At 36.5% G+C, this 26,157-nt stretch overlaps 1 protein-coding gene across 1 annotated transcript in view; it reads right to left on the bottom strand.

Annotated features, from left to right (window-relative positions):
• Nucleotides 1–11,363: 11,363 nt before the first annotated feature.
• LOC122726151 (ATP-binding cassette sub-family A member 10-like) overlaps nt 11,364–26,157 on the bottom strand; it is a 117,545-nt gene continuing 102,751 nt past the window's right edge. The window contains exons 32-39 of the mRNA XM_043963684.1: nt 17,133–17,311; nt 16,595–16,670; nt 16,423–16,517; nt 15,262–15,381; nt 14,861–15,001; nt 14,157–14,236; nt 12,031–12,086; nt 11,364–11,875 (exon numbers count right to left, since the gene is read on the bottom strand). Coding sequence (XP_043819619.1) covers nt 11,777–11,875; nt 12,031–12,086; nt 14,157–14,236; nt 14,861–15,001; nt 15,262–15,381; nt 16,423–16,517; nt 16,595–16,670; nt 17,133–17,311 — 846 coding nt within the window. The 3' untranslated portion in view covers nt 11,364–11,776. The remainder of the gene's footprint in view (nt 11,876–12,030; nt 12,087–14,156; nt 14,237–14,860; nt 15,002–15,261; nt 15,382–16,422; nt 16,518–16,594; nt 16,671–17,132; nt 17,312–26,157) is intronic.

Below are 26,157 nucleotides of genomic sequence, written 5' to 3'. Positions count from 1 at the left end.
AATTAATAAATAAAAGTAAGAGCTGGTTTATGAAAAAAAAATCAATGAACTAGATAAACCTTTGGTTAATTTGATTTTAAAAAAGAAGAAAACCAAATTATCAGGATATTAAAAGGTTAAATTGTTTAAATTCCTACATGGGAAGATGATATGTCTAAATCATAAGAGCTTTCTGACTATTAGGGCAGATGATATGAATAAATTTAGACAGAGGGCACAGGTGGGAATTGATTATGAAAGGATAATATTTGTAAAACATTTATATTTTGTTTATCTTTTTTTTGTGGGGCAGTCGGGATTGGTGAGTGTCTTGTGTCTGAGGCCAGATTTGGGCTCGGGTCCCCCTGGGTCCAGGGTGGGTGCTTTGTCCACTTTGTCAACTAGCTGCTCCATGATGACATTTTTAGGGTAAAACTGAGGGGGCAGAGAAATGCACTGGGGGAGGGGAAAGGGGAGAAGTAGAATGGGGTGAAATCTCACAAGAAAGAAGCAGGAAAGGGCTTATGGAGTGGGGGGGGGAGGGATGGGGGAGGAGTGGGGCAGTGAATGAGCCTTACATTCATCAGAATTAGCTCAAAGACCTCAATCTCATCAGAGTCTGTTCAAGGAGGGAATAACATACACACTCAATTGAGTGGAGTAGTCTATCCCTGCAGGAAAGTAGGAGGGGAAGGGAACAAAGAGGGATTGGTGAAAGAAGGGAGAGCAGAGAGGGGGAGGGAGTAGTCAGAAGTAAAACATTTTTGAGGAGGGGTAGGGTAAAATAAGATAGAAAATAGAGTAAATATCATGGGCAGGGAATAGGATGGAGGTAAACAGTTAACAATAGTAATTGTGAAAAAATTTTGAAGCAGAGGCAGGAGTAATGTAAGATGGTGATGGTGATGGTGATGATGGATTGATTGATGGATTGATGATGATTGGAGGAAGATGAGGATTGATTTTTGAGGAAGACTGATTGATTATGATGAGGATTTAATGAAGAAGATGAGGATTGAATGAGGGTGATGATGAGGATTGATGGATGATTGATTGATTGATTGATTGATGATGGCAAAATGTATGGCACTTACTTTGCTAGGCTATTGTGAAGAAAATTCTTTGTCCTGTTTAAGCTACTATATAAAAGTTATTTATTACTGTTGTTGCAACAATCAACCTCATGGGTTTATTGTAAGGATATCTCTAGGTAAAGTACTATATAAATTTAGTTAACTATTAAAAATGATGATCAAGATACTATCAGAAAGACCTGGAGGGACCTGCATGAGCTGATGCAAAGTGAAATCTACTGTATACAAAATAATTGTAATATTGTGAGATAATCTGCTGTGAATGGCTCAGTCATTTTCAGCAATACAATGATTCAAGACAATACTGAAGGTCTTATGAAAAATGCAATCCATCTACAGAGAGAGAACTGATGCTATTTGAATACAGATTGAAACATAATTTTTTCTTAGTTACGTTACCAGAAATTTAAAAAAATGATGAGCAGGATGCTATTAGAAAAACCTGGAAAGATCTACATGAACTGATGCAGAGTAGAATTTACTATATACAAAATAACAGCAATATAGTAAGATGATCTGCTGTGAATGACTTGGTTATTTTCAGCAATGCAAAAATCCAATATAATTCTGAAAGATTTATAAAAATTGCAATCCATCTACAGAAAAATAACTGATGGTATCTGAAGCATAATTTTTTTGATAGATCTTTAATCTGAAGTTTTTTTTTTGTCTGTTTGGTTAATGTGGAGATGTTTTGCATGACTACTCATGTATAACTTGTATTGAATTGCTTGAGTTCTTGGGGGTGGGAGTGGGAGGGAGGAAAGAAGAGAAGTTGGAAAACAAAATTTCTAAAAAATTGATGTCAACATTTGTTTTTACATGTAATTTGAAAAATATAATTCTAAATAAATATCCAATAAATTTTTTTTAAAAGATTGATTTTTGAGAAGTATTAAAGTCCTAGTTTAATTAGGCTGCCAAGATCATGCAATTCATGTAATTACTTTGGGGTTCTTTTCCCTTTCATTCTCCCTTGGCCAGTGAAGTGGAAGTAATTATTCATGGTTGGCTATGCACGCCATTCTCTAAGGAATAATCTTACAATGACAAATCATACATTTGTTCCTTTGGCACCTTAATTCCTAGAATAAAAGGGAAGTGGCCAAATTCAAATGTTTAAAAAAACACAGAAAATTATTATGACAGTACATTTTTAAACAACAACAAAATAAACAGCCCCAAGTTAAACAATAACAGATTTAAATAAAAGAAAGATGAACAAAAAGAAAAAGAAAACAATTAATAGATCTATGACTCAATGAAAAGACATTTTATAAGAGTGTCATCTAAGGGTTTGACTTCAATGCGAACAAGTGTTATAAATATTATGATGAAAGGATATAATCATTTATTAAGCTTTTACTATGTGCCAGGCAATATGCCAGGCACTGTGTTAAACATGCAAGTAATATGACCTCATTTAGTCCACACAACAGTAAGTACTATTGGGGCAGCTAGGTGGCACAGTAGATAAAGCACCGACCCTGGATTCAGGAGGATCTGAGTTCAAATCCAGGCTCAGACACTTGATACTTACTAGCTGTGTGACTCTGGGCAAGTCACTTAACCTTCATTGCCCTGCCAAAACAAAATTTTTTTAAAGTATTATTGTTATCCATATTTTTCAGTTGAGGAAACTGAGGCAGATAGCAATTGAGTGATTCACTCAGCGTCACACAGCTAGTAAGTGTCTGAGCCTGGATTTGAACTCAAATCTTTCTGACTCCAGGCCAGTATTCTATCCACTGCATCACTAACTAGCCCATATTAAAGATAGTTTGAATTTTTGTAGTGCTTTAGGGCTTAAAAGTTCTTATGCTATCATTTTTGGGTTATACAATTAGCCTATGAGGTAAGCAAGGTATCTGTTATAATATTATATTAAGGAATAGACTAAGAAACATGTGGTGACTTCCAAATTAACATAGCTAATACACAGTGAAAAAATAATTTGAACCTAAGACAATGCTATGTAGAAAAAGCCTTGAGTCTAAGCCTACTGTCTCCAGAGATTGAGGTGGCAAGGACAGAGTATGCCCATAAGGTCTTGGGGACTAAATGTTTCTTCTTTTGTTCTTGTGACACCTTTGAAAGAAATATCCCTTTGCAAAAGCTACTTGTTGACTGGTTAAATGGAACTGGGTTGCTAGTCACTGGTAGCTAACAGAGGGCAAAACATATCCACAGAGAAAACAGAGATCAATAGATTAGATCAATCCTTCAGAATTACCTCTTGAACCCTCAAGGGCAGATAAAGTCAGTCAAGCTCTAGGATAGTGAGGCCAGAAATACTCAACACAGTGAATAAAATATGTCTTTCAGAAACCAACAAACAATAATAAGGAAAATTATATATTGTGGATTAATATAAGCAGAACAAGAAGAGTATAATCATTTTGCATGGACCAATACAGGGAGTTTGCAATGATGGGACCTTAAATAGCAATCCCCCCAAAAGAGAAAAGAGACAACAGAAGGATAGAAGAAGCTAAAAAAATTATTTTGCTTATTTTTCAAGGTGTATACTATTATACACCATACTATTCTTAAAGAGTTCCCTGTTCACACTTTACACAAAAAACAAACCAGATCTAAATAATTGGAAAGATATCAATTGCTCATGGATAGGCCGAGCTAATATAATAAAAATGACAATTCTACCTAAATTAATTAACATATTCAGTGCCATACCAATCAGACTACCTAAAAATATTTTATAGAGTTAGAAAAAATAATAACAAAATTCATCTGGAAAAGCAAAAGGTCAAGAATATCAAGGGAACTAATGAAAAAAAATGAGCTAGCTATACCAAATCTGAAACTTTACTATAAAGCAGCAGTCATCAAAACTATTTGGTACTGTCTAAGAAATAGATTGGTGGATCAATGGAATAGGTTAGGCACAGGAGATCTCCTGGTAAATGACTTTATTTATTTACTGTTTGATAAACCCAAGGAATCCAGCTTCTGGAATAGGAACCCAATATTTGACAGAAACTGCTGGGAAAATTGGCAGAAACTAGGTGTAGAACAAAATCTCACACCTTATACTAAAATAAGGTCAAAATGGGTACATGATTTAGACATAAAAGGTGATACCATAGGTAAATTAGGAGAGGAAGGAATGGTTTACCTCTCAGATTTATGTTATGTTTAAACAAGAGATAAAGAATATTATGAAATGCAAAATGGATGATTTTGATTACATTAAATTGAAAAGTTTTTGTACAAACAGAAGCAATGCATCCAAAATTAGAAGGGAGGCAGAAAGCTGGGAAACAATTTTTATAGCCAATATTTCTGACAAAAGCCTCCTTTCTAAAATATATCGAGAACTAAATTAAATTTATAAGAATCCAAATGATTCCCCAATTGAGAAATGGTCAAAGGATATGAACAGGCAGTTTTCTGATGAAGAAATCAAAGCTGTCTATTGTCATATGGAAAATGCTCTAAATCACTGTTGATTAGAGAAATGCAAATTAAAACAACTCTGAGGTACCACCTGACATCTATCAGGTTGGCTAATATGACCAAAAAAAAAGAAAATAATAAATGTTGGTAAATGTTGGTAAATGTGGTAAAATTGGAACACTAATGCATTGTTGGTGGAGCTGTGAACTGATACAACCATTCTGGAGAGCAATTTGTAACTATGCCCAAAGGGCTATAAAACTGTGCATACCCAGCAATGCCACTATTAGGTCTTTTCCCCAAAGAGATCATAAAAAAGGGAAAAGGACCCACATGTACAAAAATATTTATAGCTGCTCTTTTTGTAGTGGCAAGGAATTGGAAATTAAGGAGATGCCCGTCAATTGGGGAATGGCTGAACAATTTGTGGTATATGAATGTAATGGAATTCTATTGTGCTGTAAGAAAAGATAAGCAGGCAGATTTCAGAGAAACCTGGAGGGACTTACATGAACTGATGTTGAGTGAGATGAGCAGAACAAGGAGAACATTGTACACGGTATCAACAACATTGTGTGTTGATCAACTGTGATAGACTTGACTCTTCTCGGCAATACAATGGTCCAAGATAGCTCTAAAGGACTCATGATGGAAAATGCTCTCCAAATCCAGATTAAAAAACAAACTGTGGAATCTAGATGCATATTGAACCATACTATCTCCATTTTTTTGTTTTTCTTTTTTTTTTCCTTTTTGTTCTGATTCTTCTAGCACAGCATGACTAATGCAGAAATATGTCTAATGTGATTGTACATATATAACCTATATCAGATTGCCTGCTATCTTGGGGAGGGGAGAGGGAGGAGAGAGAGGTAGAAAACTTTGAAACTAGAAATCTCATAAAAACAAATGTCACAAACTCTCTTTACATGTGACTGGAAAATAATAAAATACTTTTATGGAAAAAATCAAACAACAAACACAATAGACCATTAAAAAAAGAGTTCCCAATTCTTCTTTCTTCCTTATCTCCTATTACTCAGGTGCCTTCTGCCATCATATCCTTCTTTACTGCTATCTCACAGGATGAAGTGGCCTCACTCCTTACCTGGTTGTTCACTCATTGACAAAGACACATAAACATATAAAATACATTTTGAATTTTTATCTATTACATTCCACTTTAAACCTTTTAAATACTTAGACCTATCTATTCTTTCATTTCAAGGCACAAATATTGGTCATTTGAATTATCAACTTGTATTGCTTAAAAAAACAACTGATCTTTTCTTTTTAATATCACCCACATGTCCAAATATATTGCTCCTTTACTACCTCTAAGAAAGCCCATCTTTATAGCAAAGATTTTTTAAAAAAGAAAAGCAGGAAAAGCTAAGCAAAATTAGCCCAGGCATCAACCAAAATTGACAATGTGTGTGATATTCTATACATATAGTCCTCTGCCTCTGTTCATCCTTATATTTCTTCTTTGGGGCCAAGATTAATTATTATAATTTTACAGCATTTTGTTTCAATTGTACTATTGTTGAATCTTAACTTTACATGGTAAGTTATTGTGTACATGTTTTCCTAGTTCTGCTTATTTTATTTGCATGAGTTCATGTCTTCTTATGCATCTTTATATTCATCATATCTTTCAGCAGAGTAATATTACACTCATGAGCCAAGTATGATTTATTTATTCCCCAGTTTATGGTCATCTTTTGTTTCCAGTTCTTTGCTCTTAAAAAAATGGCTGCTATAATTATTTAAGTGCTTATGGAACCTTTGTTTCTACTATTAGAGGGATATTGCATACCCCCACTCCAACACTTAATCAAAATATGAACTAAATATGAACAAGGCTTTGAGTATGAATCAAAGACATTTTGACAAATTGTGGGAAAGACCTTGATCAATTTGAATGAAGTGAAGGCCATTAGATAAAATGAAGTGATAAAACACAGTGGATATATTGAGATTGACTGAGAAGACTCAATTACACAAGGTGGTTTGTATAAGATAGCATATTAGTTGAGACTCCAGTGTTCCAGTGGTGAACCAGGAAATAGCATGTCCAGTCAAGCCCCTGAGAAGGAATTAATTGGCAGTGGGGAGAGAAGAACCTCTGTAGCCTCCTTCTCACACCTGGATCAGAGAAAAACATTGTAAACTTCTAAGGGCTGAATGACTTGGACTTCTTATTGGCCTCTTAGCTGTTACTACTGGCACTATCTGCATTAGTAGCCAAGGATAACCTAGGAATACTGAGGGAAGACAGCTTAAGGAATCTATATGGACCCCAGGAGAAAGCCGTACTATAGCTATGGAGTTTTTCGAAAGCAATCTCTCATATGGATGCTAATATTTAGTAATATTCCATTTTAAAACTGTTTGTTCAAATCTTTTGATCCTTTATCTCTTGGCTTTCAATCTGATTATGGTATAAATTAAATTCTTGCTATCCAACTTCAACCAGGCTTTCACCGTAGCAAGGCAATCCTTGGATACTTCCCTAATTGATTCTCTATCTCCCTTTCCCACCACACACTGAAATATACACATACACACACACAAATGCATGCATGTTTACATATACACACATATAAATAAACAAATAAATGTATCTTTCTCTCCTCATTCCTCCCTTCTTCCTCCTCTCTCTTTCTCACTCTCTTATGCTCTATTTTTTTTGGGGGGGAGGGGGTTGGGTAATGAGGATTAAGTGACTTGCCTAGGGTCACACAGCTAGTAAGTATCAAATGTCTGAGGCCAGATTCGAGCTCAGGTCATCCTGAATCCAGGGCTGGTGCTTTATCCACTGTGCCACCTAGCTGCCCCCTCTCTCTGAGTCTCTCACACATATATCTTAAGAAAGTGATGAAAGCTAAAAATTCAGAGGAAGTAAAATGTGAGCAAATTTATGAAGGGAAAAATGTCTGATCATCAAGCATATGACCATGGCCACTAAGGAGAAAGAAGCCAGAGCAGCTTGTTACCACCTCCTCTGAATCCCCAGTGGATGAGTTTCACAGCATGAGAAGGCACAACCCCCAGAAGGAAGGAAGAAGAGCAAACAAGTAGAAAATGTGTCACTGGGGTGAATAGAACTCATAGAGAGTGAGCTCCCAGACTCATGACATGATCGCTCCAAAAAACATCCAAATAAGGTCATAGGAAAATGCCCGGAGCAGCAAAACTCACAGAAGAATGTGCTGAAATCATCTTCTAACCAAGAATGGCTTGGAAGGTAAGAAGGAGGGAGCTACTGTGCTGATATAGGAGTTGACCCAACCCCACAGTTACCCAGACACAGATCCAGTCCCCAGAGCCTCTGAATCAGCTGAAGAACCAGTGTCATCTGGAACTAAGCTCACAGTCTGGTAAGTGGGCTGAGCCCTGGGCAGGGGAGAGACTACAGGGGTCTATGCTGGTGCTAAGGCAGAACTTGGATTTTACACCTCTGCTGAGAAACAGGAGGTAGGCTCTAATAGAAGTGGCTCAGGTCGGGGAGGGGCACAGGCTCGTTGGAGCTGACAACTACCACACGCAAAGCTAGTTGATTAGCAAGTTGGTCTGGGGTCATCTAAGACCACGGAACAGGCCAGGCGAGTGAAGAACCTCCTTAAAGATTCTCCTTAAATCATAACACCTGGGACTTGTGAAGCTTGGGATACTGCAGCCTAGAAACAGTGCCCCACTTTAAGGAGCTAAAAGTCTAGTAAAAGAAAGGCAAGATGAGCAGACAGAGAAAGGTGAGGACCATAGAAAGTTTCTTCAGTAACAAGGAAGACCAAGGGGCACCCTCAGAGGAAGATGTCAACATCAGGGCCCCTATATCAAAAGCTTCCAAGAAAAATACGAATTGGTCTTAGGCCACAGAGGTGCTCAAAAAGGACTTTGAAGATAAAGTTAGAGAGGTAGAAGAAAAAATGGAAAGAGAAATGAGGGTGATGCAGGAAAGACATGAGAAAAAAGTCAAAAGCTTGAAAAGTCAAATTGGCCAAATGGAAAAGGAGGTACAAAAGCTCTCTGATGAAAATAATTGCCTAAGAATTAGGATTGAACAAGTGGAAGCCAGTGACTTTAGGAGAAACCAAGACACAATAAAGCAAATCCAAATGAATAAAAAAATAGAGGGCAATGTGAAATATCTTCTGGGAAAAACTGCAGACCTGGAAAATAGGTCCAGGAGAGATAATTTGAAAATTATTGGTCTCCCTGAAAACCATGATCAAGGAAAGAGCTTGGACACCATCTTCCAAGATATTCTCAAGGAAACTTGCCCTGAAATTCTAGAAGAAGAAGCTAAAATAGAAATTGAAAGAATCCACCCATCACCTCCAGAAAGAGATCCCCAAAGGAAAACTCCTAGGAATGTTATGCCAAATCCCAGAGCTCTCAGGTCAAGGAGAAAATATTGCAAGCTGCCAAAAAGAAAGAATTCAAGTACTGCGGAGCCCCAGTAAGGATAGCACAAGATCTAGCAGCTTCTACATTAAAGGACTGGAGGGCATGGAATATGATATTCCAGAGGGCAAAAGAAATGGGATTATAACCAAGAATCACCTACCCAGCAAAACTCAGCATTATCTTTCAGCAGAAAAAATGGGACTTTAATGAAAAAGAAGACTTTCAGATATTTGTGATGAAAAGACCTGAACTGAATGGCAAATTTGATTTTCAAATACAAGACCCTAGAGAACCATAAAAAATAATTGGAGCTGGGGGACATACCTGGGGTCATACAGTTGGTGACTGTCTTGTGTCTGAGGCCAGGTTTTGGCTGGGATCCCCCTGGGTCTAGGGGTGATGATTTGTCCACTGTGTCACTTAGCTAGATGATAACATCTTTAGGGTTAAATTGAGGAGTGAAGGGCAGAAGTGAAATCCTACCTGAAAGTAACAGGAAAAGGCTTATGGAGGGGGGGAAGAGATGGGAGAGGAGCAGGGCAGTAAATGAATTTTATACTTATCAGAAAAGGCTCAAGGACCTTAAACTCATCAGAGCTGCCTCAAGGAGGGACTAACAGACACACCCAACTGGGTGTAATAATCTGTTTAATCTGGGCAGTAAATGAGCCTAACACTCATCAGAATTGGCTCAAAGACCTCAATCTCATTAGAATTGGCTCAAGGAGGGACTAATGTTCACACTCAATTGGGTGGAGTAATCTCTCTAACCCTGCAGGAAAATAGGAGGGGAAGGGGATAAAGAGAGAGGGGCAAAAGAAGGAAGGGCAGAATAGGGGAGGGGACAGACAGAAGCAAATCCCTTTTGAAGAGTGATAGGATGAAAGAAGATGGATAATAGAATAAATACCATGGGGAAGGGAATAGGATGGAAGGGAAACAGTTAACAATAGTAATCATGAAAAAGAGAAAAGGGCAGGGGAAACTGTACAAAAAATATTTATAGCAACACTTGGTGGAGACTAAGAATTGAGAATCAAGGGAATGTCCATCAATTGAGGAATGATGGAAAAAGCTGTGTTATATGATTGTAGTGGAATTGTCTTGTGCAACAGGAAATGACAAACAGGATGATCCCAAAAAAACCTGGAAAGACTAATGAACATAGATGTATAGTGAAGTGAGCAGAGCTGGGAGGACATTGTGTGTAGTGACAGCAGTATTGTTCAATGAGCAATTGTGAATGACTTAACTATTCTCAGCAGTGCAATGATTCAAGACAATCCCAAGGAACTAATGAGGAAGCTTACTATGCACCCCTATAGAAAGAACTGATAAAAAGAACACTTGTGGATTGTACATATATAACCTGATTGCAATCTTGTGGAAGGGGGAGGAAAGGGAGGGAGAAAAATTTGGAACTCTGAATCTTATGAAAATGAATGTTGAAAACTACCCTTACATATAACTGGAAAATAAAATAAAAGTTTGTTGCTGAAAAAAAACCAAACCCAAACCCAAAACCCCAAATCCCAAACCAAAAACCAAAAAACCCCAAAGAACTCATAGAGAGACTTAGATGGTGCTTTTTGTGTTGTGCTATTCAGAAAGAATCCAGGGAATTCTGTTTTTCCATACATTTCTTCTTTCTCCATCCTTTTGTTCTCTTAAAGGAATGATGAACTATTTCTAAATCTTTGTTCTTCATGAGATTGTTTACTTTTTGTTGTGCCCTTTCTTCTAAAAGAAATTGTTTTCTCTAAGCAGTTCTCAAACTTTTGGTCTCCTCTTTACACTTGTAAAAATTATTGAGGATCCCAAAGGGCTTTTGTTTCTATGGGTTATATCCATTAATATCTACTCTATTGAAATGAAAACATTTTAGTATAAGTATGAAAATAATTTGACCTCATGAACTCCCCCAAAAGAGTCTCAGGGATTCCCAGAAGTCTCTAGACAACACATTGATAATCATTGCTCTAAGACAATTTGGTTGCTTTGTGTAGTTTGTTTGTGTCCTTGGAATAAATACAACTGAGAAAGTGGGAAATGGTCAGTGAACTCAAGATGATAAGAGATTGATAGAGTTTAGGAATGCTAAGAGGTATTTCCTGGCACAAAAAATTCAGAGACTTGGAACAACAAATGAGATTTTTTGATAGATTTTTTTAATAATTTCCCCAAAGCAGAGAGAGTATATAAATCCAGATAAATATCTAGAACCAATGAATCCAAGGTAGTTCTGGTTGTGGGGGCAGAGGGGTTATAAATGAACTGGAGTTGTCTTCTGAGGTAGTTGCCTCAAGTACATTCTATTCTTTGTGTTCTTCCTATTGCAGGGTTGAAAGATAAAACACCCCAAAGGGGCAGAGCCCAAGGCATTGACTATGGGAAAAGTCTAGCCTAAAGAGACAAGTTAGGGAAGAAGGGCATGATTCACATAAGGATGGACACCAGAAAGAGGTAGCAACTAGCTTTACTCATCAATCTTTCATCTTCTACCCCACACACCATTAGAAACATTACCACCACTGCTATGCATATTAAAACAATCCCATAAAATCTATAGTTTATTCATATTCTGCATAAAATTTGCTTAGAAAGGTATGTAAATACAGAAAAAATCTCTGCACATTGGACTCAATCCAGTCAGTGCCATTGTCAGTGATGGTAAGTGCTTTGACTATAAGCCTTCTTTCCCTTATTCTAACAAGAAAAGTTATTATAGCATTTAATTTGTTACTAAGTAAAAATAGAAAATATTTCAAAAATAGTTGGTTAACGTTTTCTGTAATAATAGGAACTTAATAATGCAAATTCATAGGACGAAAATTAGTCATAGAATTAAAAATAAATGTAGGCAGTCTGGGCTTTTAAGGCTCTTCCTGAGGGAGCAGTTTCCATTTTACTGTTGTATCCACTTCCACATCCAAATCTCCAAGCTCCTGCTCCTTCGAGAGCTCAAGAAACACCTGAAAGTGGGAAAAGGAAAAGAAAAGAGCAAGAAAAAAAGAAATAAAAATGTTGGCTATTCCATCTACAAGTGAACAGAATAAGTAGGTATTAAAGATATGTGGTAAATTAAGACCACACACACACACACGAACGCACGCATGCACACACACACCTGTTCCAAAGTAGACTGGGAGAGACTATATTCCTCCAGGTTGAAGGTAGATTTAGCTGCACAAGAAAAAAAACAACACAACAATATCAGAAATTCATGTTTCCCTCTAAACTTAAAAAAACTGCATAACGCAAAATGCCCAGAGTGAGGCAAAAGTCATTATATGGCAAAAGATAGTATGGCATTTGGTTTAGATTTGAAATTTCATGTTGTTGTTCAGTCATTTTTCAGTTGTGCCTGATTCTGTCTGACCCCATTTGGAATTTTCTTGGCAAAGATAAAGGAGTGGTTTGTCATTTCCTCCTAAAATTCATTTTACAGAGGAAACTTAGGCAAACAGAGTTAAATGACTTGCCCAGGGTCACACAGCTAGTGTCTGAGGCTGGATTTGAACTCAGGAATACAAGTATTCCTAATTCCAGGCCCAGCACTCTATGCACTATGGTGCTACCTAGCAGCTTGTCTTGTGTTTAGTTCTTTTGTATGTATGCGCTCTGCCTGCTAACTAGACTGCAAGCAAGCTCCTTAAATCAGAGATGGAACCAGAGAAATAGATATCAAAATTTGCTTTAAGGGTGCAACACTTGATGGGCAAATAATCCTTTCAATATTACTTATAGAGACACGTGTTTAATGACAGAAAATTCTACTTTCCCTATGACATAAAAATGTATAATTTTCTACATACTTTCAATCTGCATTGCTGCAATTCGTGAAGGTCCTTGGTAAGAAATAACTCAAGTAATAATGATATCAGTAGCTATTAGCATTTATATTGTAGTTTAAGATTTTCAAAGCACTTTAGAGATGTGAAGTAAATGGCAAGCCATCCAGTTTCTTTGCCAGGACAATACTAAATTGGGTCAAGAAGAGTTTGACACAAGTGAAATGGTTGAACAACAAATGATTTGCTGTGTATAACACTGCTGCTGATTCCTTATCATACAGAATCTAAGATGTAATACCAAGGGGTTTTTTTCCTCTTCATTTTCTCTTGGCTATTTTCTTTTTCTTCTGAGATTTCTTTGATTTTTAAGGGCTATCCACTCGTGACTGAACCTCTGTCTTGAGGTTATATACAACTCAGTGCTGAATTTTTCTTAAGCTTGTATCTACAAGCAAAGACATGTACCCAGTCAACTCAAAGCATGGCACCAGACTGGCTTAAAATTTTACCATTCTCTTCCTAGTCATTGCATCATACATTTAGAACTGGACGAACTCTTAGAGGTCATCTTGTCTTATTATTGATAAATCTAATGGGGTAGAATGAACGAAAATATCTTTCTTGCCCAAGGTCACATAGCTAGTAAATATCTTTGTCTTTCTTTCAAACCCTGATATTTGTGTTCCCACTGCTTATCACAGTGCCTGACATACCATAATTGCTTAACAAATGCTTATTGACTGACTAGCATAGAAAAAATTAAAATAATAGGTCCTTTTATCACAAGTCTAACTCCTTACTTTTACAAATGAGAATAATGAGGCCCAGAAAGATTAAGTACCTTGAGGATCTACCAGTATAGTCAGTACTGAGTATATCTGAATATATCTATAACTACATATATATACATATAAATACACACACATATATATATATATATGAACATGGGAATATCTGAATATAGGCCTTCTGGTTTTTGTTTTATTATATATTAATGTTTATATTATCAATATAATTATTAATAGCATGTTAGAATTACCATACTGATATATGTATGTAATTATATTAATATTACCATTTAACACCATGTTATTATAATATTAATGTTCATCATATTTATATTAATCAAATTAAAATTTATCATTCTATTAATTGCCTCAGTTGCTTATATTTTGTTGTACTTTGTTGCTTTGATTTTGCTTATGCTCCAACACCCTCTAGTTCTCTGATATTATCAGCCTTGGTTTCCTTATCAGTAAAATGATGATGATAATAATACTTGTGCTACCAATCTCATATCATTGAGGCATTTTATGATTCTTAAAGTGATATATAAACGCTATCATCATCAATGATTAAGCACTTTCTATGTGCCAGGAATTCTGATCATCATTATTTTTATCTTTGTTTTGTCATTATCTGATACATAGAATATCACTTTTTAAATCATCACTCTTACCTGCCTCTAATTTGGAAAAGGCCTGAGATAAAGGGTGTACAACCTCCACAGGCAATTTATAGACCATCAATGAGGAATACCTAGGAAAAAAATAAAGTAAGACTTGTTCCTTAATTTCGATATCTTGGATCAGCTCTTTTGTGGTAGGAAAGAATTGATTTGAGGGTATTCCCATCAATTGTGGAATAGCTGAACAAACTGTGGTAACTGATTGTGATGTAATACTATTGTGTTATAAGAAATAAGAAAAGGAATGGCTTAAGAAACCCAGGAAGACATAAGAATTGATTTGGAATGAAGTGAGCAGAACTAAGAGACCATTGTACATGATCACAGCAATATTGGAAGGATGAATAACTGTGAAAGACTTAGCTACTCTGATCAATACAATGATCTAAGATAATTCTAAAGGAGTCATGATGAAAAATGCTATCTACCTCTAAGAAAGAAAGAAAGGAAGGAAGGAAGAAAAGAAGGAAGAAAGGAAGAAAGGGAGGGAGGGAGGAAGGAAGCTTTCACATTTGAGATTTGGGGATTCTGGATTAATCTATTTCTTTTGTTGTCATGAGACCTGAAAAGCCAAGCCCCTTGCTTCCTGTTTTTCTTCCGCAGATCTACACTACACTGAAACCTATCACAAAGAAAAAATAGTTGATGGCAGGCTAAAGTCTATTTTCTGCTCACAGGGAAAAAAATATCCTTACCTTTCTTGCCGAGCTGCCTGTGGAAAAAGCTTCAGAATCTCTGCATGGAGGGGCTCAACTTGCTCAGGTTCCTTCACTTTTATTTCCAGTAAGTAATCTTTGCCAAACTTGCTTTTGAGATGTTGGATAGAACCAATGCATCTGGAGGAGGAGGAGAGAAGGAAAAACATAGGGAAAAAAGAGGGAGGGAAAAGAGAAAGAGAAATTTTAAAATTTACAATTATAACAATCCATTGGTCCATGAGTGGAGGCGTTGAGCATTCACTTTTAAATCAAGGGTAAATCTGACTGTTCGCATGATAAATAGGTTTGTACATTTTTCACTCCCAAGGAAATTTCCCTTGATACTGTGTTAAGTGGTTAGTTATATGGATATACTGTTCAACCATATATTCACTCACTTTAGCTGTCCTGATACCATGATGGCCACTCTGTCACACACAGCCTCAGCCTCTGCCATGTAATGTGTAGTCAGGATAGCACCACTCTCCTTGTTTTTGAAGGTTGCTCGAATCACCTTCCTGAAATTGAGTTAAGAAAGTGCACCAAGAGAATACTGTCTACAGTACCAGCAATATTATTCAGAGAGCAGCTATGAATGGCTAAGTTATTTTGAATATTATGAGTACTCAAATCAACTACAAAGGAAGATGCTATCCACCTCCAGGAAAAGAACTGATAAACAGAAGTCTGCTTAGTATGGTTTTATGTATGTATTATGCATGTATGTATGTGTGTATGCATTATGAATGTGCATGCATATATACATACAGATATTTATATATATGTGTGTAAACCCATAGTAAGCATACATCTATTTATCATTTCTTTCTCTGGAGATGGACATGATTTTACATGTATGTATATACATATTTATGTATGTATCATTTGGTTTTACATATATATATAAAACCAGAATAAACATAATTCTATTATATATGTATATATATAATATGTGAACAGATACAGTGAAGAATTAAGATTACATTAAAGAGAGAATTTTAAAAGAAAATAGTAGAGTTAGGAAAGGAGCCACATCGTGTTAGAATACTTTAAATGGGGGCAGCTAGGTGGCACAGTGTATAAAGCACCAGCCCTGGATTCGGGAGGACCTGAGTTCAAATCTGGACTCAGACACTTGATACTATCTGTGTGACCCTGGGCAAGTCACTTAGCCTCACCAATAAAAAAAATACTTTAAATGTATGAAGTGGAAGAGTTGGGTTGAAAAATACTGAGGGAAGACATAGTAAAAGAATTCTTTCTGGAAGAGACACATTAGGAGAAAAGAGAAGAGCATTAAATTAATAATTAATGGAATAATGTTTTTAATTAGTATCATGTAGAAACTTGGCAAAATACTTGGAAAGTTTATTGGACCTTTTTATGAAGTATTTTTTTTTCTGAATGAAAATTAGGAAATGAAAAGGAAATCTTTTATGCTAAGTACTAATTTTTCTAGGCCTGACCACTTAAATTTTATTAGGAAATAACCCTTTTGAAAACTAATTGTCATAGACTCCATAAGAAGAATATAGTTGTATAAGGCTTTTGCTTCTTACCACATTTGCTGCTGTCCTTCTGGGTCCATTCCTGTTGATGGTTCATCCAGAAGAACAACAGCTGGATTACCCAGGATACTCAGTGCAAAACACAACTGAAATGAAGACAAACAATATTTGCTACCATATTCATAATGTGAGCACTTAGAATAAACTTAAATGCAATACACACCTTTCGAGATATGCCTGCTGATAATTCTTTAACTGAAACTTTCATGTGCTCTTGTAACTTGAGAACATTTGCTAGTCTGAGGGAGAAATACACAGAATGTTTTATTAGGCACCCTGATCAATGAGGAATATTAGGAGAATGTATTCATTAAAAAGAGTAATTATAATGTAGAAGAGCTGGTCATAACCATTCTAAAACTACAAGTAGTAATTACCATTAGCTGAGCTCATTTGACTCAGGAAGAAAAGTTCTGTTGCTTCCTAGAAATTCCATGAAAAGACTTGCATTTATAATTTGCTTATTATGGGTATTTTTAATTATTTCTTTCTAGTTTTCCTTAATCAATATTTCATACTTCCAAATTTATATTTTACTAGGTTGTCTAAAAAGATCTCTGAACTGAGATGTAGGAAAGAAGTTGCTAGTCCAGCTCTTTGCTTGATGATCTATGAGAAGTTGAGAACATTTTAGACTCTCCATGGCCAGTCTCTTCTCTGTTCCCTCTTACAGAGAACTGGAGTTTCGCCCCATACTGTACCGTGAAATCATAATCATAGCATCTTCTTTCTTCATCCCTTTCACTGCAGCATACACCTCCAAATGATCTCTTACTGTAAGGTTTCGCCACAGTGAGTTTTCCTGAGGACAGTACCCAAGGAACTTGATTGTGTTAACATCTTGCTGACTCATAGATGCTCTTTTCCCTTTCAGTACCACCTATACAAAACAATCAATTTTCAGCTCCTGCATGCAACTTGTATTTTATATATTTCTTCTCATAAAACTTTTATACTAAGGGACAAGAAGAAAAAAAAACTGTAATAATTTATCCCTGAAGAAAATATAACAATGAATATGGCATATGAAGTCTACACAAAGATAAGGAATGAAATTATATATAAAGGACAGATTCCCATATTTACAGTATCTTTTCTAGTATGGCTTATAGTTCCTCTTTATAGTCAGATCTCATTAATGCCTTGGTCCATGTTGGTAAATGATGTTTTTGTACTGCAACTACCAGGATCATTACCCTTGTATTTTCTTTAGCAATCAATGTTATTTACCAAATAGTACTGTGATATTTTTTTAGAGCTCTTCATGAGTACTTTGTTCTTTTCTTCAGTGGCATAGTCAATATTGGTTCTTCTCTTGCCTAATCAGTTCATTATTAATGTCATTCACTGTCTCTTCCCTGCCCCTACCTCAACCCTCTGTGTTAAATTCTTTACTCTTCTATTTTTTTATGTTCTTTGAAGGAACTCTTTGTTTTTGTAGGGCAATGAGGGTTAAGTGACTTGCCCAGGGTCACACAGCTAATAAGTGTCAAGTGTCTGAGACTCGATTTGAACTCAGGTCCTCTTGAATCCAAGACCTGTGCTTTATCCACTGCACCATCTAGCTGCCCCTAAAGGAACTCTTTAAAATTTGCTCTGCTCTTTTTTAGTACTTAAAAAATTCAAAGATTTCCTGAATGTGAGCATTTCCTTTATATAAACAAAGCATAATTCCTGCATACCATAGATGATTTCATTATCTGCTCTTTTTTTTTAAAGATGACCATCTTGTACTTAACCTTCACATTATATCTCTCCAAAATTCATTTAGACTATTAGTACAATTAATAGAAAGGAAAATTACAACCAATGGAGAAATATTCTGTTTTTCCTGTCTTGAAATATTTTAAAATTTATTTATTTCTTTTATTTTTAACTTATGGAATAAAACAAGCATTTCCATAACACAGTATAACAAAAAATGATTGCACATGAAACTTCAAATCTTTTCTTTTCCTTTCTTTTTTTGTGAGGCTGTGAGGGTTGAGTGACTTGCCCAAGTCCACATAGCTAATGTGTCAAGTGTCTAAGGCCAGATTTGAACTCAGGTCCTCCTGAATCCAGGGCTGGTGCTTTATCTACTGTGCCACCTAGCTGCCCTTTTCTTTTCTTTTTGAAACTGCAGATCTTTTATGTACAACTTGCTATAAAGTTATCATGTAAATTTCCTTTTATTCTTTTTTCCCCTTCTTTCCCTCTCCCCTTGGGGGTGACTACCATTAGACAGAAATATATGTGTGTGTGAATATATATATATATATATATATATGTGTGTGTGTGTGTGTGTCTCTGTGTGTGTGTATACATATATATGTGCATATATGTATATGTGTGTGTGTAAAAGCATTCTATAAAAACTTCTATTTATCAGTTCATTCTCTGGATACAGATGGCATCTTGCTTCTTATGTTCTTTGGAGTTAACTAGGGTATTTATAATAGTCAAAATGACATATTTGCTCAAAGTTGTTCTTAAAACAATATTGTTGTCACTGTAGGCAGCATTCTCTTGGTTCTGTTCATTTCATTCTTCATTATTTCATGCAAGTCTATGTGTGTTTTTCTAAGATCATGGAACTCATCATTTCATATAACATGGTAGTATTCTATCTCAATCATATACCACAACTTGTTCAGCCATTGCAATATTCTTTTTAACCACCACTGTTAACATTATTATCCTATTTAAACTAGAGCCAGTTTTAGGGAGTGGTCAAAGCAGGCAATTACATAAACTATATGAACTCAGTGACTAAAGAGGGACCCATGGATGGAAAAAAAATTCTCATCTAATGTCTAACCAACTACCACCCTCCCTTCTGATCTGGAATGAAATTCATACCATTAAATTTCCTTAGGAAGTAGCAAATGTAGCAGCATGAATGTGCTACCATTCTTGTGATCAGGACACTGATGGAAATGGGGAGGCATATGTTACCCCATCTTACTCCCACAATACCAACTATTATTATTGTGAACAATGAAGCAATAGTATAGAACTGAGAAAGTCAAAGTTAACTTTGTCCCCAGATGAACTAAGGTAGATGTGTGCCCTTTGGACAAGAAGAATATATAAGAAAATATAAGTTTTTAAGAATGGCGGGAAGCTTGAAACCCCAACTACTGCTTTAACTACTGCTTTAAACCTCATTGCTAGCAGTTTCTATCTTCTAGCTTCTTCTCAAATTGTTTTTATATCTCCTTAGGTTTATATCTCCTTAGGAAGTGCTTTTATCTTAGGGGAATTGGACTGTTTTTTTAGGGAAAGTATTGTTTATTTAAACCCTAGGACTTTGAGTGACTCATTGCACCTAATGTAAATCCACAATCTTGACAGGCTCTTTACCTCTGCTTCACAAAAGAGAGTGTCCCTCTATTCCTAAAAGATAAAACTCAGGCACCATCTTCTACATGATATTTCCTGCAATCCCCACAACTATGAGTGCTGCTCCTCTCCTATACTACCTTGTATTCAACTACTTTGTATATATTTGTATTTATTAACTTTATATTTTGAACATATTTACATGTACTTATCTCCCTTACTAAAATTTAAGTTCATTGTTTGTAGGAATTGATTCATTTTTTTTGTCCTTGTGTCTCCAGTACCTAACACATAGTAGCTGTTTAATAATAAATACTAGTAGAATATTTGATTGAAGGAGGGTGGGAACAAGCTCTTTCTCATTAGCCCATTCTTATTGCAGTACCTAATGATGACATGGAAATGACTTCTAAGCTCTCAAATCCTTACAAGTAGAGCACAAATTGTATTGCACCAAGCTGAAAAAGTGAGGAGAACATATCTGGTGATACTACTGTCCAAGGACAAGCCTAGTTAAGTTTGCAGAGGCTTATCAATAAAAGGTTGACAACCCAATGATGAAATGGTTTGGCTACAGCAACTTATTAAATTGTGTAAGTGGTAGAAGAGTTGCATTCTACCTTAGTAGAGCAGGTACCCACATAAAAGAAATAACAAATATTTTGAAGTAGAAGTAGAAATTGGTTTGTCAGATTAGAAAACAGAACTAGTAAACCTGAAAAGAAGTGTCTCAAAGCAGGTTATTCTTTACTGATACTGTCATTAAGTGGGAAAGGCTAAGAGACGTTGGAAAGTTATGACTATAAGCCTTTTCAATCATTCAGTGGAAAGACTACTCTGTGTTGTATGTCTAGTCTTATACCCTGTTATGTTCTAGCTCTCATATGCCATATAAGTTAAAAATAGCTTCTTGCTGTTCAGTCCTGAACTTTTATGACTGGCCTATCTCCTTGCCCTCATGTACATCCAACAGAGGCTTTTTAACTCTTTAGGCTTAGCTTCTTGTCAGACATTTTAAAAATTCTAGTCCCTAAGGAGTTGAGATATAAGCTTCCATATACCCATCACTCATATATGTTTAAGCATCAAATTACCCTTGGTACTGGTCCAGCTAGAAACTTGTATTCCCAACAGCAAAGTGTTTCCTTATCCTTTATGACCATGCCCTCTGCATTGCACCTCAGTACCAGTTCTACATCTTTCTCTCCAGGGCCTATTAGGTCCCTTTAATTTTGATAGGCACTGAAGTAAGTATAGTAGAAATATAGAGTTGGAGTCTGAAGAGACATGGGTTCAAATCTCACTACCTACATTTGTTAGTTATGTGACCTACAGCAAGTTGATTAGTCTGTCTGACCCTCAATTTCTTCATCTGAAAAAATGAGAATAATATTTTTAGTCCCTAGCTCACTGGGTTGTATCAAATGAGATAATGTATGTAAATTTTAATATCAATTATTATCCTCACTGTTATCTCATTCTTCTTATCTTTATTGAAGGAGTTCAGATAGAATAGTATGAAGACTTTCCCCACAGGCTCTTATACAATCAACTTTCTTCTTAATATATTGAAATGTCTGCACTTGTGATTATTAAATTCATAACAAAAAAATAAATTAATTGAAAAAATAGAAATAAACTGTGGACAAGTCACTATTGTATTTTTGGTGGAGCCATAGAGCTTGATTTTCATAATGTATGTACAAAAATAAATAAGATATTTTGGTTCAGCTACCTGTTTAACTTGGAAGCCATACTTAGTGCTGGTGAGGAGAGATGATTATGGATAAAAGGAGAGATGCACGAAGACTCAGCAGAAACAGGATAGGGTTAAGTCATCTCTCTGAAAAATCTTACATTGTATATCAATTTTTCTTGACAATATTATTTTGGCAATATGTTTTAAAGAGAAAAAAATTTTCCATGGGCACATCAAATACTCACTATAATTGGGTCTATATTTGTAATACATGAACAAGCCCTGGGGGTACTAATAGAGTCAAGGATTTAGTTAACATCTCTATAGTAATGAATCTCAAATCTACCTATTCTGTCCTAAACTCTCTGCTGACTTCCAGTCTTATATCTCCAGCTACCTATTAGACATTTCAAACTGAATGTCCTGGAGATATATTTTACTTAACATGTCCAAAGCAAAATACATTATCTTTTCCTCCACACCCTCTTCTCTTCCAAACTTGACTATCACTGTCAAGAGCATCGTCCTCCTCTTCCTCTTCCTAATTACTATGGTTCATGATCCCCCCCCCATTCCAATCTGTTGCCAAGACATACTTTACCTTTATAACATCTCTTGCATATGTTCCCTTTTCTCCTGTGATACTGCCATCAACATAGTGCATGCCCTCATCACCTTGACTATTACAAATGTCTGGTCTTCTTGTCACAAGTCTCTTCCTACTCTAGGCCATCCTCCATTCAGCTGTCAAAGTGATTTTCCTTAAGGACAGGTTCAAATATGTCCCCACCCCCCACTCAATAAACTCCCAGGATGAAAAATAAAATCCTCTGTTTGGTATTCAAAGCCTTTCATAACCTTCCCCACCCCTGACACAGACACAGACACAGACACAGACACACACACACACACACACACACACACACACAGTCTTTTCCAGTTTTATTATACTTTACACATTCTCACTGTGGGGACCAATGTTTAATTGGGGAGTGTTAGCTAAGTGCCTCACCACAATATTGGGGCAAGGAAGGAGACTGGCAGCCTCCCTCAAAATAGAACAAGATTTATTTTAACAAGAATGAACTTTAAAAAAAACACAAACAGGATCAGTAGGATCAAGGGAAAGGAAATAAAATGAGGAAAGGGAAATTATACAATCTGAAAAATACCACCGCCCAGGAATCAGCTGAGAATACGCAGCAGAACTCCTGTCACCTTCAAGCGTCCCACTAGAATGCCCAATTCTCCTCCCCCAATCCCAGAAAAACCCCACACAGCCCCAGCCAATGGGATGGCCGCTCTGACAGTCACATGACTGCCTTCACCAGGCTTCCAATCATTATAATTTTACTAGGCCCAGGTAGGTGTCGGCGAGTGGTGTGCAGAGCCCCAGGCCAGTGTGTGCCAAGGCATAAAAACCTCAAATAACAATTCTTTACATCACCCAACCCCTCAACATACTCTTCAATTTGGTGACTCTTACCTCCTTGCTATTTCACACACAACACACTCTAATTGTCTCACAATTCCAGGAATTTTCACTGGCTGTCCCCCATGCAAGACTTCCAGTTTGAGATGTCAAGGAGGTAGTTAGAAATAGAGGACTACAGAAAAAGGTTAGGGCTGGATAAATAGATCTAGAATCATTAGCATAGAGATAATTATTGAATCCATGGGAGATCATTATATTACAAAACAAAGTAGTATAGAAGGTAAGAGAACTAATTATTTCTATTATATTAATAACCATTATTAATTAAGATCCAGACTTTTTAATTTCCTCATTCAAGGACCAGTCCCTGTAGGTCAATCAGCCAATCCCTGAAGGACATAGATAATAGATGAGATTGCACTAATCATCCAGACGGGTGCTCCTCAATCTTGGGCAGCTACTCAACTAGGAGACCTTACTTTTGTCTAGAGTGTAAACAGGATCTAATCTAGGTGAATTCTTGCCCTTGGGGAATAAAACCTATCTCCTTATATCCCTCCACTGTAGTTTAGGGTAATCCACATTAGTGAAGGAGAAAACTAACCAGAGTGGTCTGAGTAGAGATGGATTACTCTATCCAGATTGCTGGAGGTGGCCAAGCTTCATGATCAAACCATGTTCCCAGCAAGAAGAGCAGAAGACTTTTAGCCCACCTCCTCATTTAAATGTCCACTAATCAGGGTTGATTTCTAGTGTCAGGGGCATTCCTTTAAAAAAAAAACATTTAAGGCATTCATTGTCTCCATTAGAGGTCTTTGGTTACTGTGAGAAACCACTGACCATCTATTGATTATTAGCTTACCTAATGATTATTAATTACCCAAAGACTCTGCCTCTTAGGGTTTTCATCATAAGGAAGAAGAGAAGAGGACCTGGGAGAGAGCTTAGGATGCCCATGGTTAGTGGATATGACTCAGATGAAGATTTAGCGAAAGTGATTGAAGAGTAACTAGACAGAGGAAGAACTAGGACCAGGTCATGTCACAAAAACCTAGAGAGAAGTGAGTATCTTGATGAGGAAAGCAATCATTAGTGTCAAAAAACTGTGGAGAGATCAAGAAAGTGATAATCAAAAAAGACCATTAGATTGGGTGATTGAGATAATTGGTAATTCTGGAGATGTCATTTTTAGATGAATGATGACTTTGGAAACCAAAATCCAGAGTTAAGAACAGAGTGAGAGAATAGGAAGTAAAGGTACTGATTATAGACAATTTTCTCAAAAAAAAAAAAAGGTTAGCTAAAAAAAAGAAAAGAGACATAGGATAATAGGTAGTGGGGATCAATGGATCAAGTAAGGTTTTGTTTTGTTTTGTTTTGTTTTAGAATGGGGGAGAATGGACATTTTTGTAGATGGCAGAAAAGCAGATTAGTGAGAAAGTAGGCATGATAGGAAAGGAAATCTACTGAAGACAGATAGAATATGATCCCTTGTGCATGTAATGGGGTTAACCTTGGCAAGGAGAAGGGCCACAACTTCATGTGAAATAGGAGTGAAGGCATATAGTAGAGGAAAGTATTTTAGTGAAGTAATTTAAGGAGGGTGGGTGAAAGAAGGCAATCTTGGTGAACGGCCTCATTTTTTCAGTGAAATATGAAGCAAAGTTCTCAGCTGAGAGGGTTAGGAGAGACACAACCATGGAAAGTTTAGGAAGGCATAAAAAGGTTTAGAAAAGATACTCTGTTGAGTGGGAAAGTGAATCCATGAGGAATGTGTAGAAGGATTGCCTCACTGCAGAGAACCTAGTTGAGATGAGATAGCATACATTTATAACAGACCTAGTCAGCAAAGTTTTATGGTTTTCTTCAGCTTCATTCATCAGCACGTGCATAGGAACAAAGTCATGAAATGGTGTTAGTCATCCAAGTCTGAGGTTTGAAGAGAAAGATAAGTAATAAGATGGCAAAGAACTTGAGAGAGAGAAGGATAGATAACATAGAGTTGAGCTAGTTCCCCCAAAGAATCAGGAGAGGGAAGGGAGAAGAGTGTAGCCAATATGGGTGTAGCCCGGGAAAGAACTAAGGGGCAGAGAGATTGGAGGTTGTTATGAGGACAAAGAACATGATTTGGGGTCACAAGGCAAAGAGGGATGCAGTAGGACAACAAATCAGATAAAGGAGTTTGTGAACATAGAAGTGGAACACTTGGGGGTGATGGCAAGATCGAGAGTATGACCATATCTTAGTGGAACTGAGGTGAAGTAAAGAAGTAGAGTCTGAGAAATGAGTAAGTTGAGGAACTGGGAGGCTAGGCTGTATGAGGCAATATCTATCTGTCTGCCTGTGGTGTCCAGATGGCACAGAGCCAGACCTAGCATCAGAAAGACCTAAGTTCAAATCTGGCCTCAGACACTTACTAGCTATGTGACCCTGAGTAACTAACTGTTTGCCTCAGTTTTCTTATCTGTAGAATGAGCTGGAGAAGGAAATAGCAAGCCACTCCAGTATCTTTGCCAAAAATCCCAAAAGGGGTCACAAAGAGTTGACCATAACTGGAGACTTCTAATATATCTATATCTATATCTATATCTATATCTATATCTATATCTATATCTATATCTATATCTATATCTATATCTATATCTATATCTATATCTATATCTATATCTATCCATATGTGTATATTGAGAGAGAGAGAGAACACCCAAGAGATTAGTAAATAGCATCAACTGATATCTTCATAGGGTGGTAAATATGGCTTGAGTGAACCTCAAAGGACAACAGGTTACTGAATGATGGTAGTTGAGGTACAGCTTGAACATGGCAATAGGGAGCCAAGAGTGTTCCAACTCCCTCATCTCTCAAAACAAAATTTGTCAATAAAAATAAATAAATAAAATAAGAAACAAGCTCCTATTACTCTCTCTTTTTTTAGTGAGGCAATTGGGGTTAAGTGACTTGCCCAGGGTCACACAGCTAGTAAGTGTTAAGTGTCTGAGGCCAGATTTGAAGTAAGGTCCTCCTGACTCTAGGGCCAGTGCTCTACTGTGCCACCTAGCTGCCCCTCAAACTCCTATTTCTCAAAGAGGACAAAAAGTAAAAGTAGATAAATTAGAATTCCTCTTACTTCCATGTAATTCATGGTTTATTTTCCCATAGAAAAGAAAGCAAAAAAATAAAATGAAACTAAATTAAACACTTCCCCTACTGTTCAATCTTGCTTAGACCAGCATTGCTTTTCTACCTCTGAGTCTTTTGTTAGATTCTC

This window comes from Dromiciops gliroides, chromosome 4, assembly GCF_019393635.1.
Source record: "Dromiciops gliroides isolate mDroGli1 chromosome 4, mDroGli1.pri, whole genome shotgun sequence".
Lineage (NCBI taxonomy): Eukaryota > Metazoa > Chordata > Mammalia > Microbiotheria > Microbiotheriidae > Dromiciops > Dromiciops gliroides.
Note: the sequence above shows the minus strand (reverse complement) of the source record. Positions and strands in the feature narration are given on the sequence as shown.